Source organism: Barbus barbus (genome assembly GCF_936440315.1).
Source record: "Barbus barbus genome assembly, chromosome: 4".
NCBI classification, from domain to species: Eukaryota; Metazoa; Chordata; class Actinopteri; order Cypriniformes; family Cyprinidae; genus Barbus; species Barbus barbus.
The window spans coordinates 18090261-18110124 of NC_136732.1; the positions used below are offsets into that span (position 1 = coordinate 18090261).

The window sequence follows — 19864 nt, forward strand, 5'->3', positions numbered from 1 at the left end:
TAATATCTCAGCCGTGTTCCTCTATTAGACCGATAGAGAGCGATTAGTTTAGCATTAATATCTCAGTCGTGTTCCTCTATTAGACCGATAGAGAGCGATTAGTTTGTGTAGCATTAATATCTCAGCCGTGTTCCTCTATTAGACCGATAGAGAGCGATTAGTTTGTGTAGCATTAATATCTCAGTCGTGTTCCTCTATTAGACCAATAGAGAGCGATTAGTTTGTGTAGCATTAATATCTCAGTCGTGTTCCTCCGTTAGACCGATAGAGAGCGATTAGTTTGTGTAGCATTAATATCTCAGTCGTGTTCCTCCGTTAGACCGATAGAGAGCGATTAGTTTGTGTAGCATTAATATCTCAGTCGTGTTCCTCCGTTAGACCGATAGAGAGCGATTAGTTTGTGTAGCATTAATATCTCAGTCGTGTTCCTCCGTTAGACCGATAGAGAGCGATTAGTTTGTGTAGCATTAATATCTCAGCCGTGTTCCTCTATTAGACCGATAGAGAGCGATTAGTTTGTGTAGCATTAATATCTCAGTCGTGTTCCTCTATTAGACCGATAGAGAGCGATTAGTTTAGCATTAATATCTCAGTCGTGTTCCTCTATTAGACCGATAGAGAGCGATTAGTTTAGCATTAATATCTCAGCCGTGTTCCTCCGTTAGACCGATAGAGAGCGATTAGTTTAGCATTAATATCTCAGTCGTGTTCCTCTATTAGACCGATAGAGAGCGATTAGTTTAGCATTAATATCTCAGTCGTGTTCCTCTATTAGACCGATAGAGAGCGATTAGTTTGTGTAGCATTAATATCTCAGCCGTGTTCCTCCATTAGACCGATAGAGAGCGATTACTTTGTGTAGCATTAATATCTCAGCCGTGTTCCTCTATTAGACCGATGGAGAGCGATTAGTTTGTGTAGCATTAATATCTCAGTCGTGTTCCTCTATTAGACCGATGGAGAGCGATTAGTTTGTGTAGTATTAATATCTCAGTCGTGTTCCTCTATTAGACCGATAGAGAGCGATTAGTTTGTGTAGTATTAATATCTCAGTCGTGTTCCTCTATTAGAACGATAGAGAGCGATTAGTTTGTGTAGCATTAATATCTCAGTCGTGTTCCTCTATTAGACCGATAGAGAGCGATTAGTTGGTGTAGCATTAATATCTCAGTCGTGTTCCTCTATTAGACCGATAGAGAGCGATTAGTTTGTGTAGCATTAATATCTCAGTCGTGTTCCTCTATTAGACCGATAGAGAGCGATTAGTTTGTGTAGTATTAATATCTCAGTCGTGTTCCTCTATTAGACCGATAGAGAGCGATTAGTTTGTGTAGCATTAATATCTCAGTCGTGTTCCTCTATTAGACCGATAGAGAGCGATTAGTTTGTGTAGTATTAATATCTCAGTCGTGTTCCTCTATTAGACCGATAGAGAGCGATTAGTTTAGCATTAATATCTCAGCCGTGTTCCTCTATTAGACCGATAGAGAGCGATTAGTTTAGCATTAATATCTCAGTCGTGTTCCTCTATTAGACCGATAGAGAGCGATTAGTTTGTGTAGCATTAATATCTCAGTCGTGTTCCTCTATTAGACCGATAGAGAGCGATTAGTTTGTGTAGCATTAATATCTCAGTCGTGTTCCTCTATTAGACCGATAGAGAGCGATTAGTTTGTGTAGCATTAATATCTCAGTCGTGTTCCTCTATTAGACCGATAGAGAGCGATTAGTTTGTGTAGCATTAATATCTCAGCCGTGTTCCTCTATTAGACCGATGGAGAGCGATTAGTTTGTGTAGCATTAATATCTCAGTCGTGTTCCTCTATTAGACCGATAGAGAGCGATTAGTTTGTGTAGCATTAATATCTCAGTCGTGTTCCTCTATTAGACCGATAGAGAGCGATTAGTTTGTGTAGCATTAATATCTCAGCCGTGTTCCTCTATTAGACCGATAGAGAGCGATTAGTTTGTGTAGCATTAATATCTCAGTCGTGTTCCTCTATTAGACCGATAGAGAGCGATTAGTTTGTGTAGCATTAATATCTCAGTCGTGTTCCTCTATTAGACCGATAGAGAGCGATTAGTTTGTGTAGCATTAATATCTCAGTCGTGTTCCTCTATTAGACCGATAGAGAGCGATTAGTTTGTGTAGCATTAATATCTCAGTCGTGTTCCTCTATTAGACCGATGGAGAGCGATTAGTTTGTGTAGCATTAATATCTCAGTCGTGTTCCTCTATTAGACCGATAGAGAGCGATTAGTTTGTGTAGCATTAATATCTCAGTCGTGTTCCTCTATTAGACCGATAGAGAGCGATTAGTTTGTGTAGCATTAATATCTCAGCCGTGTTCCTCTATTAGACCGATAGAGAGCGATTAGTTTGTGTAGCATTAATATCTCAGTCGTGTTCCTCCGTTAGACCGATAGAGAGCGATTAGTTTGTGTAGCATTAATATCTCAGCCGTGTTCCTCCATTAGACCAATAGAGAGCGATTAGTTTGTGTAGCATTAATATCTCAGTCGTGTTCCTCCGTTAGACCGATAGAGAGCGATTAGTTTGTACTATTAATATCTCAGTCGTGTTCCTCTATTAGACCGATAGAGAGTGATTAGTTTGTGTAGTATTAATATCTCAGGCGTGTTCCTCTATTAGACCGATAGAGAGCGATTAGTTTGTGTAGCATTAATATCTCAGCCGTGTTCCTCCGTTAGACCGATAGAGAGCGATTAGTTTGTACTATTAACATCTCAGTCGTGTTCCTCTATTAGACCGATAGAGAGCGATTAGTTTGTATAGCATTAATATCTCAGTCGTGTTCCTCTATTAGACCGATGGAGAGCGATTAGTTTGTACTATTAATATATCAGTCGTGTTCCTCTATTAGACCGATACAGAGCGATTAGTTTAGCATTAATATCTCAGTCGTGTTCCTCTATTAGACCGATGGAGAGCGATTAGTTTAGCATTAATATCTCAGTCGTGTTCCTCTATTAGACCGATACAGAGCGATTAGTTTAGCATTAATATCTCAGTCGTGTTCCTCTATTAGACCGATAGAGAGCGATTAGTTTAGCATTAATATCTCAGTCGTGTTCCTCTATTAGACCGATACAGAGCGATTAGTTTAGCATTAATATCTCAGTCGTGTTCCTCTATTAGACCGATACAGAGCGATTAGTTTAGCATTAATATCTCAGTCGTGTTCCTCTATTAGACCGATGGAGAGCGATTAGTTTAGCATTAATATCTCAGTCGTGTTCCTCTATTAGACCGATAGAGAGCGATTAGTTTGTACTATTAACATCTCAGTCGTGTTCCTCTATTAGACCGATGGAGAGCGATTAGTTTGTACTATTAATATCTCAGTCGTGTTCCTCTATTAGACCGATACAGAGCGATTAGTTTAGCATTAATATCTCAGTCGTGTTCCTCTATTAGACCGATAGAGAGCGATTAGTTTGTGTAGCATTAATATCTCAGTCGTGTTCCTCTATTAGACCGATAGAGAGCGATTAGTTTGTGTAGCATTAATATCTCAGTCGTGTTCCTCTATTAGACCGATAGAGAGCGATTAGTTTGTGTAGTATTAATATCTCAGTCGTGTTCCTCTATTAGACCGATAGAGAGCGATTAGTTTGTGTAGCATTAATATCTCAGTCGTGTTCCTCTATTAGACCGATAGAGAGCGATTAGTTTAGCATTAATATCTCAGTCGTGTTCCTCTATTAGACCGATGGAGAGCGATTAGTTTAGCATTAATATCTCAGTCGTGTTCCTCTATTAGACCGATACAGAGCGATTAGTTTAGCATTAATATCTCAGTCGTGTTCCTCTATTAGACCGATGGAGAGCGATTAGTTTAGCATTAATATCTCAGTCGTGTTCCTCTATTAGACCGATAGAGAGCGATTAGTTTGTACTATTAACATCTCAGTCGTGTTCCTCTATTAGACCGATGGAGAGCGATTAGTTTGTACTATTAATATCTCAGTCGTGTTCCTCTATTAGACCGATACAGAGCGATTAGTTTAGCATTAATATCTCAGTCGTGTTCCTCTATTAGACCGATAGAGAGCGATTAGTTTGTGTAGCATTAATATCTCAGTCGTGTTCCTCTATTAGACCGATAGAGAGCGATTAGTTTAGCATTAATATCTCAGTCGTGTTCCTCTATTAGACCGATGGAGAGCGATTAGTTTGTGTAGCATTAATATCTCAGTCGTGTTCCTCTATTAGACCGATAGAGAGCGATTAGTTTAGCATTAATATCTCAGTCGTGTTCCTCTAGACCGATAGAGAGCGATTAGTTTGTGTAGCATTAATATCTCAGTCGTGTTCCTCCGTTAGAACGATAAAGAGTGATTAGTTTGTGTAGTATTAGTTGTTGGAGTTACTACACAATTTGTTTCCAGCCTTATGCTGCTGTATATTGTCTAATTTTATATATTAATGTGTGTTTTGGGGCAATTTCTAAAATGAAATAGAATTAATAATGAGAGTAAATGTTTGATAAGAAATTCTGAGGTTTTTGGAATATAGTGATGTTTCCATCTCCTTTGTCATGCTGTTTCTATCCCGCTGCCTGCCATCCTCATGATCTCTGTGGGGCTCTATATGATTTTCCTTGCGGCTGTGCTGTGGTGTCATCACTGTCTCAAGGTACTTCAGCATCATCACTTCCTCTTTCTGAGGAAACTTTAAAACTTTTATGTGAGCCAAATTGCTTAACAATCTACTTGAATCAATATCTGGCTATTGCTATACAGTAAGACCCATTTTCACAGCTGAAAAAACAAAACATGATTTTTCACAGCTTCCTTGAAAGGCAGTTTAAATCTGAATTCCCACTGTTTTCAGTTCTCTCTTTTGGGTAATTTTGGCATTGTGTAACAGGTCTCTGACTTTGCAGGCCAAATGCGATCCTCGGTGTTCAGATTGCTGCGCAAGTTTCTCTCCTTGCGAGTACTGTTTAGTGTGTGCCCAGTCATGTGACTGCCGTCCACCATCTCTGCAATCCTGTCTGGACTATTCCTGCCCCTCCCCTAATGTAAGTCACACACTGACTGTTTTAAGCTGAATACCCACTGTACGCTTTTTGCCACAGTTTTGCCACGTAAGACAAATTTTCAGTAATTGTGAAATATTTTTTCACTGCTGGGAAACATCTGAAGTCTTTGATCGCTTAGTGTGATATGCTCTCTCTCACTTGTTAACATTAGTTAATGCATAAGTTACCATGAACTACCTACCAGAAATATATTTTTTATAAAATGTATTGGTTAATTAATAAAATACAATTGTTCATTCTTTGTTCTCCGTTAGTTCACAGTGCATTTATGTTAATAGATGCAACTGTTGATTTATATAATAACATTAACATTAACTAAAATAAATAAATGCTGTAGAAGTGCTGTTTATTTTTAGTTCATGTTAACTAATGAACCCTCATCGTAAAGTGTTTCCAATGCGCAATGTTGGGGAAAGTTACTTTTAAAAGTAATGCATTACAATATTGTTACTTCATAAAAAAAGTATCTAATTGTGTTACTTATTTACGTTTTATGGAAAGTAATGCATAACATTACTACTTTTGCGTTACTTTTTGTCACCTGGGTTGGGCTTGCTTATTTGTTTTTTTAATAACAGAAACCTCAAAAGTGATATTTTTTTGGCAACTGTATGGGCCTTTTTACACCAAAAGTTAAATTTATAAGCCTCAGGCTGAAGGAAGTGCCTCTGGTCTGCACCTCCCAATTTCTCTCAACACGGGGATATGGAATTATTTTTGTGTCTTTATTAATCAAACAAAAATTCTGTATTTGAGAGCAAAACTAATTATTTTGTAATTAAAAAATAAAAGTTTGAAAAAAAAGACTTCTTAAGGTTCAAAATTAAAGTAATTGAAAACAAAATAATTTGCAGTGCGTGTAAATCTTTAAAAAATATATATTTTTCTTTGTGCACTTCAAAAAATTTTCAGCACTAATCCACAAATGTTGCTCTCTTTCCTGCCTTCTTTTTTTTGCGGGTCTAAAACTTTTGTTTGCGAGTTGAAAAGTTTTGCTTGCGAGTGAAGCTGTGTGTCAGTGGGCGGTCTCTACGCACCAGGATGAAAGGCCCTTTTCTATTGGCCATCACCAACTACAGACAGGCTTAGCTAACGTTATGTATTTAGGTGGGGGAGCATGAGAAGAGAGAATAATTCAGTTCACTAGTCACTGAATTTAAGATGTTAAATTAGTTAACTTACCCAGTAAAGGAGCGGTTGCTGGCCATTGCTGCTAGAAGCTCGCTCTTCTGTCAGACTGGCGTCAGTGGCGGGAAAGCGTAGTGGGCGTGGTCAACCTGTCACTTCAATCGAGAGTGGCCAATAGAAAAGGGCCTTTCATCCTGGTGCGTAGAGACCGCCCACTGACACACAGCTTCACTCGCAAGCAAAACTTTTCAACTCGCAAACAAACATTTTAGACCCGCAAAAAAAGAAGGCAGGAAAGAGAGCAACATTTGTGGATTAGTGATGAAAAGTTTTTGAAGTGCACAAAGAAAAATATATATTTTTTAAAGATTTACACGCACTGCAAATTATTTTGTTTTCAATTACTTTAATTTTGAACCTTAAGAAGACTTGTTTTGCAAACTTTTATTTTTTAATTACAAAATAATTAGTTTTGCTCTCAAATACAGAATTTTTGTTTGAATAATAAAGACACAAAAATAATTCCATACGGGGACAGGAGAGGTGTCGGTGATTAAATGGGAAAATAAAGTTACTCAAGTGTTTTTTTATTTTTTATAATAAACAGTCCACAAATTCCTGCCTATCCATGCCTATAAATATGAATAGAACTGGTATAAACCTGTTTTTCTTGATTTTGTTTAATGTAGTGTGCGATGTGGGATTGTGCCTGTACATGTCAACCTCCAGAGTGTGACTCCATCAACTGCTTCTGCTTTGAGATCAAGTTTAAGTAGGAGTTTGGATGGAAGGAAAAAGATCCTCCTCATTTTAAAAGATGCCTTAGAAGCTCCAACTCCATGGCTGTTCTGTAAAGTTTGCATAATTTCTGAAACATTACCGCATCCTTCCTATTCATCGATTTAACTAAAATAAAGATTAAGATGTGCATTTATTGGGAATATTGTTAAATTGAATAATGTAAGACTATTTCCAAACTAGGTTTCCAAACAGCTGTAATTCCTAAAGTACACAAGCATTACAGAACAGTGGAAGACTGAGGCGAAAGTAAGGTTTTATTTTTATTAATTTGCACCAGGACCAGGGGTAGGCAACGTCAGTCCTGGAGTGCCGATGTCCTACAGAGTTTAGCTCCAACCCTGATGTGATGGCCCATGGTGTGGCCACACATCAGTAAGCGGTAATGTCTCTCTCTCATGCACATACATGGACCTATACACATGTTTCTTTTATATCACTTTAATTTTGTTTTTCAAATAGGACACAAATTTTGATGTCATTTTCACACTTTATTATAATCACAGTGCTTCGCGTCTAATTGGGAGTGCACACCATTTAGTTCGCTGTTCTGTGTATTTTTGTTAATACTGTTTTCCTTGAGTTGAGGTTACCGGACAGTGGGCTCTGCGGAGGTCCTCAAGCTTCCATTGGGTGTTCCGGGAATCTAAAGGACCATTGCATTGGTTCCGCCACTCTTTTTAGTTCTGCTTGTCGGCACCAATGGGCAGAGGGAGAACTGATATGGTTTAGTTTAAGATTGTGTTTAATTCTTTACTACTTTAATGGTATTTGATTTTGGATCTAGTTAAAATGTATATTTGATCTGTCGGTAAAGCTTTTAAGTAGTTGGATGGTTTGAATGTTGTATTCTGTTGTTGGTTTTGTTTCCCCCTTCTGTGTGTAATATGGACTAGTCCAATTGTATAAATGTGGATCTGTTGTGTTATTTGGAGTCGGTTCGTTTGGTTAGCACATGTTTGGTTATTTAAGTTTAGTTTTGTTTTGACCATTCTGTTAATAGGCTTAGTTATTTGATTTGATTATTTGTGAATTTAGAGGTTTTTTTGTTTTCTTTCCAAATGTGAACTGGTTTTGGACTTATTAAAGTGATCTAATTTTTGGGAAACTTATTCTTTTTTATGCCTTTCGTTTTACTTCAGCCTGGTCCTCACACCTGAAAAAAATCTCACCTGCCTGTAGCCCTAGGCTGTGTCCAAATTCAGGGTCTGCATCCTTCGGAGTACTCATTTGAAGGATGTTATGTCACAGCGCCGCGACGAAGGCTGTCCAAATTCGTAGGATCCTTCAAATGCGGCCCACAAATACGTCCTCCTTTTCCCCGAATTGGAAGGATGGGTGTGGTGGATCCTTTCCCGTCCTACCTATCCCATAATTCTTTTCGGCAGAGCGTAATGGCGGACGAAGCGAGCGGTAGCGGAGTGGGAGAGGAGTTTCTCTGACAAAACAAGCTAAAGTTTATGCTTCGGCTCAATGAATTTGTAGGAGAAATTAGTAGAATACTTAAAAACAAATAAAAATAGGCTATAATGGCTTACCTGGATGTGACTGTCTTGTAGTCTGATATAAAAAACTCTTCGACAACGAGCAAAGAAAGTATTTAATTTATTTAATTGCTTTATTTCTTCCAAAAGAATTAAAATGAGGAGAATAACTCTTTTGTTTGTCCATTTTCCGGCTTCTTGCTTGGCGCTGTCACGGTTGCTAGGCGACAGGATATGAGCAACGGGTAAGGGAGGGAACTGAAAGAAGGGTAGGCTGTCCAAATTCACAAACACAGACTTCCGGGTTTTGCGGACGTCGGAGGATCCCTCCTCCTTCAACCGGGTAGGAAGGATCCTAAGGAGGATGCAGACCCTGAATTTGGACACAGCCCTAGTAATTCTGAAGACCTTGATTAGCTTGTTCAGGTGTGTTTGATTAGGGTTTGAGCTAAACTCTACAGGACAGCAGCACTCCAGGACCGATGTTGCCTACCCTTGGTCTGGACTATATGGTCACCTATATTTATATTAGACTTTTATATACATACAGTGTGTACGGAAAGTATTCAGACGCCCCTTAAATTTTTGACTCTTTGTTATATTGCAGCCATTTGCTAAAATCATTTGTTCATTTTTTTCCCCTCATTAATATACACACAGCACCCCATATTGACAGAAAAACACAGAAATGTTCAAATTTTTGCAGATTTATTAAAAAAGAAAAACTGAAATATCACATGGTCCTAAGTATTCAGACCCTTTGCTCAGTATTTAGTAGAAGCACCCTTTTGATCTAATACAGCCATGAGTCTTTTTGGGAAAGATGCAACAAGTTTCTCACACCTGGATTTGGGGATCCTCTGCCATTCCTCCTTGCAGATCCTCTCCAGTTCTGTCAGGTTGGATGGTAAACGTTGGTGGACAGCCATTTTTAGGTCTCTCCGGAGATGCTCAATTGGGTTTAAGTCAGGGCTCTGGCTGGGCCATTCAAGAACAGTCACGGAGTTGTTGTGAAGCCACTCCTTCGTTATTTTAGCTGTGTGCTTAGGGTCATTGTCTTGTTGGAAGGTAAACCTTCGGCCCAGTCTGAGGTCCTGAGCACTCTGGAGAAGGTTTTCGTCCAGGATATCCCTGTACTTGGCATTCATCTTTCCTTCGATTGCAACCAGTCCCGGCAGCTGAAAAACACCCCCCCTGCTTCACTGTTGGGACTGTATTGGACAGGTGATGAGCAGTGCCTGGTTTTCTCCACACATACCGCTTAGAATTAAGGCCAAAAAGTTCTATCTTGGTCTCATCAGACCAGAGAATCTGATTTCTCACCATCTTGTGGTCCTTCAGGTGTTTTTGTGTCTTGCACTGAGGAGAGGCTTCCGTCGGGCCACTCTGCCATAAAGCCCCGACTGGTGGAGGGCTGCAGTGATGGTTGACTTTCTACAACTTTCTCCCATCTCCCGACTGCATCTCTTGAGCTCAGCCACAGTGATCTTTGGGTTCTTCTTTACCTCTCTCACCAAGGCTCTTCTCCCCCGATAGCTCAGTTTGGCCGGACGTCCAGCTCTAAGAAGGGTTCTGGTCGTCCCAAACGTCATCCATTTAAGGATTATGGATGCCACTGTGCTCTTAGGAACCTTAAGTACAGCAGAATTTTTTTGTAACCTTGGCCAGATCTGTGCCTTGCCACAGTTCTGTCTCTGAGCTCTTCAGGCAGTTCCTTTGACCTCATGATTCTCATTTGCTCTGACATGCACTGTGAGCTGTAAGGTCTTATATAGACAGGTGTGTGGCTTTCCTAATCAAGTCCAGTCAGTATAATCAAACACAACTGGACTCAAATGAAGGTGTAGAACCATCTCAAGGATGATCCGAAGAAATGGACAGCACCTGAGTTAAATATATGAGTGTCACAGCAAAGGGTCTGAATACTTAGGACCATGTGATATTTCAGTTTTTCTTTAATAAATCTTCAAAAATGTCAACAATTCTGTGTTTTTCTGTCAATATGGGGTGCTGTGTGTACATAATGAGCAAAAAAATGAACTTAAATGATTTTAGCAAATGGCTGCAATATAACAAAGAGTGAAAAATTTAAGGGGGTCTGAATACTTTCCGTACCCACTGTATAGTTCTGACTGACCAATTTTAGATTAGATTTCTTTTGTGATATACTGTAAAAGTGTAACAAAAGCTATTTCCTACTTTTACTGATCTAATTGTTTACAGGGAATCATCTCGGTTGTTGCATAAGAAATATGATCTAACTATGTGTGCGTATTGTATTATGTAAAATGTGATAATGTATGTGGCCATAGTTTGAATGCTTACAGCCAACACACTATGGCAAAGGAAACCTGCTATCGCTCAAAACTTTTTAAAATCTTTTTGTAATTTTATATAAATATGAGCTATTTTTTGTAAAGTTTTAGTTTTAAAATGAATTGAAGAATTTTTATGAGGCTTTGTTTACAGTAGAATTATTATCTATCGAACATTGGTGGTGAGATGTTAAAAAAATCATTTTACATTCTTTGTTGGATTGTCCTGGATTTTCTGATTTGTTTATGAAACATGCAGTTTAAATAAATGTTCAGTTTATTTGTTGGAAGCTTCTACACTTTTCTATACAGACTTTCTATTTTCTATTTTCATGTAGCTCTTGCTGATTACAGCGATTTTGTTGAGAAGATGTTTGAGAGATGAAAGGTCATGACAGAAGATCTCATGACAGTAGATCCCTTTTCTGATGACAGTAATCTCATAGATAGAGGAGGTTTATTGGGAGTGCATGGAGTAACATCAAGCAGAAGTTGCATTCTATTGCAGTCATCTATAGACCACCAGCCCCCTTTTGCATCATTATTTAACAGGGATGACATTAATGCATGCTGCAATTCATGCATGTAGCAACAACATTAATAATCATATGCCGTGTCTGTGCCACTCAGAGCCTTTCTCTTTAACCTTTCTTTGCTGCATGCCAGTGTACATGAATGTCACATCGCCCTTCTCCAGTTGCATCGTGGGTTTTCCTGCTACTAAGATTAGCCAAACCCATAGAATGTCAAAGTTCACTTTGTCTGAATAAATACAGGTCATCTGGCACCAGACGGGTGTCACAGACTATCCAGACCTCCTCTGACTCCATTTGGAGAGTATCTCTTGCTCACTTCATCCAAAAACACGGTAAAAATGTGCATGTTCTTTTCTTTTATTCTGTAATACAAACATGTGAATTGCAGAAATACACTACTTGTGTAATATATTAATTGTTTTATTGATTTTATTTAAATGCATTTGCAAATTGCAAATTATCTTCTGCTGCATGATTGTAATTTTTTTTATCAAATATTAATATTATTCTTAATCTACTACAATTATTAATATTATTGTAAAAATAATTAGTTTTAAATACTTTCATAATTTAGCCAATGACTGAAGTATTCCATCAGTAAATCATTCATAATTCTCCAAATAATTGTCTTGCTCAGATACCTAATACAAAATACTGATCAGCAGAATCTTTTTTTTTATTTATCATGAATTGTTATGTTAACCAGCTTTATAGGCTTTGCTTGATATTCAACATCCCAAAAAGCGCTTTTAGACCCCTTTTCACAAATCACAACCTGCTCTATAATGCTCAGCTGGACCACTGGCTTTGAGCCAGCAAATTATTGTCTATATTTAATTTGGCCTTTGGTTGAATGCAACTTGAGCAGAGGGTGTTACTGGAATGTTAAGAGCCTCTTGTTGAGCTGTTCTTCAATGTCCAGTAGACAGAGAAGCAATATAATATAACATCAGATTTTATTTTATTTTATTAAAGAAAAATACACATTAGTGTTAGTTTATAGCCTGTTAAATACACTCCTAAAAGCTCAGTATTAACTGCACACGCATGACAAGGTCAAATGTATTCGCTTACATCAATGGAGCGCTTTATGTCTCTTCCAGCTCTGTGTCCTGCATGTGCACTCTGTCACGTATCACAAGAACATCTACCCCGCCTCTAAATTGTAATAAAACCACAAACCCGCCTTCCATTGCACACCAGCCAATCATCATCTCTTCGCCCTGTCAATCAAAACAAGACTCGCGTGCTGATTGGTCCAACCATCTTGTAAAATTGCTTAAAAAATTTCCCTTCCTTTATTACATCTTCTTGCATCCGCAGAATAACGTGGCTACGCTGAAAGTGTGGTTAGGAAACAATCGCTTCCTTAACGTCCATTTAATAGGTGAGTTTTTTCTAAATATGAAACGCCGACATCCAAGCAAAAACAAACATATCTGAACAATGCTAATGTTTCGCTAGTCTCGTTTCCGTTGTCATGCAAAGTTAACAGTTGCGTGAGCCGCACAAGGTCATAGGTGTTTGTATCTCAAGGACATGTTGCATCAAAACTCGTCGAGAAGTAGATAAAAATGTGGTTAGAAGAAAGAAAAATCTGTGCTTTTAGTAAGGTTTGCGATTTAAGTACACACCCATATCTGAACCCTTGCTCAGACTCTTTGGTGTTGATTTAAGAGTCACCTGTTTCATTACATGATCTTAGGTGAATGGTTTTGTAATGTGATTCATGTGTTTGTACTGATATTCAGAATAATTTAATCTCAGAGCTCATATAAATGTGTGTTTGTCTCTCACACCTTCCTCCACAGAGTCAAGATGCCTCATGCTTACCCATTCCTCTCTCCAGAGCAGAAGAAGGAGCTGAGTGATATTGCTCAGAGGATTGTTGCTCCTGGCAAAGGCATTCTTGCTGCGGATGAGTCTACAGGTACTTCAAGACATTCAGTTTTTGTTTGTCAGTAACCAATCCATTTGCTCGTCTAATAACTCTCTTTGATCTCAAATCTTTGTTCCTGTACAGGTAGTGTGGCCAAGCGATTCCAGAGCATCAATGCTGAGAACACGGAGGAGAACAGGAGACTGTACCGCCAGCTTCTGTTCACCGCAGACGACCGCGTCAAGCCCTGCATCGGAGGCGTCATCCTCTTCCACGAGACCCTCTACCAGAAGACAGATGATGGCAAACTCTTCTCCCAGCTCCTTAAGGAGAGGGGCATGGTAGTTGGCATCAAAGTGGACAAGGGTGTGGTTCCCCTGGCTGGCACCAATGGAGAGACCACCACACAAGGTGAAAATCTCATCACTATCTATAAAATAGATTATCAGGTAGTAAAATTACACATGGTATTTTATAACCATTTTATAACCTTTCGTATCCACTTAAATGTTGGAATTAGATGGACTTTGTCCAGAACTGAATGGTCACAGTCACTTGCTTATGACTCATTAAATGCTCATTTGCCTCTGTGTTTGCAGGTCTGGATGGGCTGTATGAGCGCTGCGCTCAGTACAAGAAAGACGGGGCAGACTTTGCTAAATGGAGGTGTGTGCTAAAGATCACCCCCACAACCCCGTCAAGACTGGCCATCATTGAGAACGCCAATGTGCTCGCCCGTTACGCTAGCATCTGCCAGATGGTGAGACACTTGCAGCTTAATATCAATGTTTTTATTTTTTATAGTGAATGTTTTTATTCAGCATAGATGCATTCAATTGATCAAAAGTGACGGTAAAAACATTTATAATATTAGATTTTTTTTTTATTATTATTTCAAATAAATGCTGTTCTTTTGAAATTTCTGTTCAAAGAATACGGGAAAAAGGACAGTTTCCATAAAATCACAACTGCTTTCAACATTGAAAGTATTAAATGTTTCTTGAGCAGCAAATTATCATATTAGAAAGACTTCTGAAGGATCATGTGACACTGAAGACTTGAGTGAAAGGCTGAAAACTCAGCTGTGCATCACAGAAATAAATTACATTTTAATATATAAAATAGAAAACAGTTATTTTAAATACTAATAATATATTAATATCCTGTGTTTTTTATCAAATAAATGCAGCCTTGATGAACATGAGACTTCTGTCAAAAACATTAAAAAAAAGTACCCACCCCAAACTTTTCAATTGCATTGAATATTCAAATTAATTATAAAATAATTCATTATTGTTATATGAATTTGTCATTAAAATAATTTCACAATTTCGTCATCTTTCTCCTCAGCATGGCATTGTGCCCATCGTGGAGCCTGAGATTCTGCCTGATGGTGACCATGACCTGAAGAGGTGCCAGTATGTGACCGAGAAGGTTCTGGCTGCTATGTACAAGGCCCTGTCAGACCACCATGTGTACTTGGAGGGCACTCTGCTCAAACCCAACATGGTGACTGCCGGGCATTCGTGTTCCCAGAAGAACACCCCTCAGGAGGTCGCCATGGCCACTGTCACAGCTCTTCGCCGCACCGTTCCTCCTGCTGTGCCTGGTTAGTAAAACAACCGCAGTTACTCACTCACTCAGTCATGACAGAGTCATTATCTTATCACAAGCCTGCTTGATAAATTCTTTAGCATGCAATTATCATCGTGCAGTATAGTTACCTCATACCACACCCCTTTCTCTCTGTAGGTGTCACCTTCCTGTCTGGAGGCCAGAGTGAGGAGGAGGCCACACTCAACCTGAATGCCATGAACCAGTGTCCCCTGCACAAGCCTTGGGCCCTGACCTTCTCCTACGGTCGTGCCCTGCAGGCCTCTGCCCTCAAAGCCTGGGGTGGCAAGAAGGAGAATGGCAAGGCCTGCCAGGAGGAGTTCGTAAAGAGAGCTCTTGTAAGTTTTATTAACTTGAGATCATCTACTGGATACTGATCTGGTTAAATGAAAAACCAGTTTTGTAATTGTAGTACCAGTTAACCCAGTCTCTAATTGTAGTACAAAAAAAAATCTCATGTTTTTTTTTTCTAATGACTTGTGTATAATTAATTTTATAATTATTTGTTCTTTAAATTATTATAAATGGTTTATATATAAATACAAATGTATTTTTAATTTATCGTGTTCGTATATACGTATTATACAGTGTTATTTTATATAAACATTTATTGTTATTCGTTTAGTTTTATTTTTGCATAGAAAATTACATAGAATATTTTTTGAGATTCTTGATGGTAAGACATGGAGTAATTTGTTCAGGAGGATTAGCATTTCATGCATGAACATTTTAAAACAACTGTTTTGTCTTGTGTTTCTATCTCCAGAACAACAGCCAGGCCTGTGTTGGGAAGTATGTGTCCGCTGGAGATAAGGGTGCTGCTGCTGGAGACTCTCTCTTTGTGGCCAACCATGCCTACTAATCACCAGGAAGCCTTTTCCATTTCAATCCTCATCATATTCCTAAAGAATAACTGAACCTGAACGCATCTATACTCTGTCTGAACTCATCATTTGACCCATTCCCTTTGTCTTTCTAGTGTTTGTTACTTTCATGTGTGAAAACAAAACTATGAAACTAAGAAATTATACTTAAAAGAGTAATGGTATAATAATAATAATATTGTTTTTGCCCTAATCTCCCTCTTCCTCCTTTTAATAGCACTCCAATGTATTGTAATGTTTACCTCTTTAGAGAAACGTTGCTCTTGTACTTGTAGTACTTATAATAACTGTATTTGACTTGCACAAAGCACATATACCTTTCAGGGGTATATTATTATTATTATCATTGTTTAATATGATATACACTGGAAAAAAAAATTAAACATTTCACTACTATCCAAATTTTTGTTTCTTTTATGCAGTTATTCAGACAACACATCATTGTGAGGTTTTGTGTCAGTGTCTGTTGGAACATTTCTCTTTGAATATTTGTCTATTCATCTTATCAACCTTGTAAACCAGGGGTACCCAAACTCCGTCCTGGAGGGCCGGTGTCCTGCAGAGTTTAGCTCCAACTTGCCTCAACACACCTGCTGGGAAGTTTCTAGTATGCCTGGTAAGAGCTCGATTAGCTGCTTCAGGTGTGTTTAATTGGGGTTGGAGCTAAACTCTGCAGGACGCCGGCCCTCCAGGACCGAGTTTGGACAGCCCTGTTGTAAACCAACCCAGATGCAAGAATGTAAATTTATAGGAAGATTATCATAAGCTCTGCTGCTTTACAATTTCAATTGCAAGATTATTATCAGTAAGCTGTTTTGTAATTGTTAGGCATGCTTTATGAACTCTGCTTTATGAAATATTGAAATATCTATAAATGTTGTTTGAAATAAATGGTTCAGGGCGAATATTAAACTGGCCAAAGCACGTGATTTCAGCAAATGAGACTGTTATGTCACGGTTTTAAACCTTTAGAAATTTCACACTTTATCAACACCCTGTAGACTGACATTATCTTGTATTTGTTAAATGTTTATAGCTCAGTTTATTGGCAGCTTGCAGTAGATGTATGGCCTGAGTTCATGACAAGGAGCTCATAGGGGGTTTAGAAGTGACATTATTTGCAGAAACCTTTGTCAGAATGTAAATATATTTTATTACAAATTGATTAAATTCTTACATTATTTCTCAAATCAAGTAAATTTGCAAGATCTTTTTACAAACTTTAAAATTTTCTTATGAATTAAGAACATTTGTGAGACTATTTTCTGTTTTGTAAATGTTCTTATAAATCAAGAAAATTTGTAAGAAAAGTTGAATCTTAGTTTTAGAACCCTAGTGTCCACAGTCGCTGGCTTTGCGGGGTACTTTCCATCAGTCTTGTACTCCGGTGGACAGTACGCTCTTATTCCAGGAGGAAAGAGACATTGTCTGATGTTTAATACATTTCCAGAGCATGTTGTCTAAACCTAGGATGTTTCAATGAGCTAGCTCAGAAAGAGGTTCATAACACATACCATGGAAGGCCATATAGGCAGAGTCCTTCATAGGAGCACTGCACCCGAAATCAATTAATTGTGACTTTCATGGTGTCCTGTTTGATGAGCAGGTTCTCTAGTTCTATATCACAATGGAAGACATCACGCTGGCAGCATTAATCACCTGCCGAATAACATTTCATGCCATCCCCTCATCAAGGCTTCCATGAAGCTCCACGAAACAAAAATTCACGCAGGGCATGGAGCGCTCCAAGACCGTAATATAGTGGTCTGTGCTGTCGTGCCAGTCCAGTGGTTTAATGATCTGTGGGACGCTGTCAGGCCGATCTCCATGGGGAGGCGTTTGGGATGACCAGGCTAAAAGAAAGAAAATATCACGATTAGATAAGAGGTGGTTTCACAAAACAGATTGACTACTGAGAAATGATTTGTTGTCTGTGATTAACATGAATATAAGATTTTAGCAATTGAAAACAGTGACTGAGATGCAATAATACTCACAAGTCTGATGAAGGCCTATGGCATATGACGTCTTCTCAGCATATTTCATAGCCACCTACTCAACAAAGCAAAGACATAACAATTATCTTGTGCACAGAACTTATATCACTCCAGTTATGAATCCTGAACAGATATGCGAAGTTCTGTAGGTAAAAAGAAGGGTAAGTAAAATAAAAGTAAACCTTAAGTCCATCTTTGCAGCGAGTTCCTGCATGCACAAAGCCAAATCCTCCTCCTCCCAGCTTCTGGCCAATTTCAAAACGCCAACAAATGTGCCCTAATAAAAGAAACAATTGTAGTTAGCATAAAAATATAACTTTTTTATATTTTTATAACAATGTTTTATAATTCTCATATATTTATTATAGAGGAATATTAATAGTATAACTCAAATCAAATAAATAATTATATTACAATATTGCATACTCAAACTAGAGAGCTGCTTCTATTAGAGGCACTTTTGATTTGATATCTTAAATTAAACTTCTCTAAACGATGTAACTCATTTTGTTTCTGTCACGGGACGTGGTTGTAGTTAGCGCACGACGACAAAGGAGTAAACATCAATTATCTTTAATTCCAATTTCCAAAACAAAGAACGGGTCGCTAACTCAGTTAGCTGGATTTCCCTTGATCTTGGATCATTTGGTTCTTCGAAGCTCATCCTGGACTTGCTGTTATAGCAACAGGTCCATAAGCTTAAACCTGCTCAGGAGTAAACAGGATTCCATCTTTTTAAGCAGAATTGATACTTAATATTTGCCCCAGCCACCGCTACTTTATTACAAGATCACCCTACTGGACATTAATTTAAAATATTAATAATTTAAAAATGTTGTGTAGTCTATACTATAGACACAGCCAGTATCTATACTCATTATACTCATTGAAAGATTTATTAGTGATGAAATAATGACTTTATAATTGTATTGGAGTCTTACACACATGCTATACAGTTCATCTGAGCCGTGCATTAATTTGAGTGATGACAGCTATTATGGGAGTGGCTTGATTAAGTGCAGGAGATGCAGATAACTTGATCTTGACCCTTAAGAAACTTTAATTAATGCTGTCACATAACAAATCTGTTTCAAAGATAAAATTAAATGAATTGCTAATTACAACATTGAAGTAAAAATGTAAAGCCTGTAGAAATCATCAATATAAATTATTGGGTATCATCAAAAAACCCATTACAAATAAATTAAAAACAGTGCACATTTCATTCAACATTTATGTAGTTTTGTTCACTTGGTTGTTTCCTTATAAAAGTCCAGAAATTTGTCAAGTTTTTCGTCAGGTGTCTTTTTTAATTATATGATGTCATTACCTTGCTGTCTTGCCACCAGCCAATTGTTGCGTTGCTGATCGATAATTTTACACAATTTTGGACCCAGAAGGCCACCAAATGGGAATTAAATATTCCATGGAGGGATTTATAAAATATTTAAAATAAATGAACAAATGAAAGCAATGGTTACATGATGTGATCATTATAATGCAAGGATAATTTAGCAGTTTTGAATGTTTATTCAGAGTCAGCTTAATCTGAAGTCCTCTCAAGGGTTGGCGTCATCTCTTCACAAGTGTTGGGTCATCTGAAGTCTTCATGAGAGGCTGGATATAGTCAGCAGGAGCAATCTATAGATTACACCAACAAAATGTGATGGAATCATACTTGGGAACTGGCACTTTTTCACAAACAGGGTGAGACTTGCCAAACCCAGTGAAGAGACTCATTGTGAGGGTGATGTCTCATTACAGGGAGTCTTCAGGTGGTTCTTGTTCTGAGCAAGATAGAGAAGGAGAAAAACACAGGAGAAATGGTTCAACTTTATTTGTATAGCGCTTTTTACGATACAAATCGCTGCAAAGCAGCTTTACAGGAAATTAAGTTTCCACAATATATTTATACATTGCAGAACCTTAATATATTTAATTTATGGCATTTGGTAATTCTGTATTGTCTGAGCATTGGCATCCTCTGAGGTCCTCTGAGAGGTTGGCATTATCTTTTCTCAGGTGTTTGGTCATCTCAGATCATTTAAGGGTTGGATCCAGACTGAAGTTTATGGGATGTTAATCCTCAATGAGGAGAGACCCCCCACATGATTGTAAAGCGCTTTGGGTGTATGGCAATACACAATAAATGCGCTATAT

At 38.2% G+C, this 19864-nt stretch overlaps 1 protein-coding gene across 8 annotated transcripts; it reads left to right on the forward strand.

Annotated features, from left to right (window-relative positions):
• The first annotated feature begins 11490 nt into the window (after positions 1-11490).
• Positions 11491-16635, forward strand: LOC306869016 (fructose-bisphosphate aldolase A-like). 8 transcript variants are annotated; one of them, XM_079415555.1, is made up of 9 exons: positions 11569-11662; positions 12654-12717; positions 13142-13260; positions 13354-13620; positions 13809-13969; positions 14560-14818; positions 14962-15161; positions 15590-16231; positions 16384-16635. In XM_079415555.1, the coding sequence occupies exons 3-8, from the start codon at positions 13149-13151 to the stop codon at positions 15683-15685; spliced, it is 1095 nt and encodes a 364-aa protein (XP_079271681.1). In that variant the 5' UTR covers positions 11569-11662; positions 12654-12717; positions 13142-13148; the 3' UTR covers positions 15686-16231; positions 16384-16635. The 8 variants fall into 8 exon arrangements, with proteins under 8 accessions (XP_079271680.1, XP_079271682.1, XP_079271681.1 ...); XM_079415558.1 differs by having other exon boundaries at positions 15590-15933; positions 16400-16617; XM_079415554.1 differs by lacking the exon at positions 12654-12717 and having other exon boundaries at positions 11491-11662.
• The last annotated feature ends 3229 nt before the right edge of the window (positions 16636-19864 follow it).

What these genes read in the sequence shown, in the direction of transcription:
- LOC306869016 (XM_079415554.1), top strand. Translation starts at nt 13,149, where the DNA reads ATGCCTCATGCTTACCCATTCCTCTCTCCAGAGCAGAAGAAGGAGCTG. An exon ending in TGCTGCGGATGAGTCTACAG is followed by an intron (nt 13,261 to 13,353) that starts GTACTTCAAGAC and finishes GTTCCTGTACAG; the next exon opens with GTAGTGTGGCCAAGCGATTC. An exon ending in CGTTCCTCCTGCTGTGCCTG is followed by an intron (nt 14,819 to 14,961) that starts GTTAGTAAAACA and finishes TTCTCTCTGTAG; the next exon opens with GTGTCACCTTCCTGTCTGGA.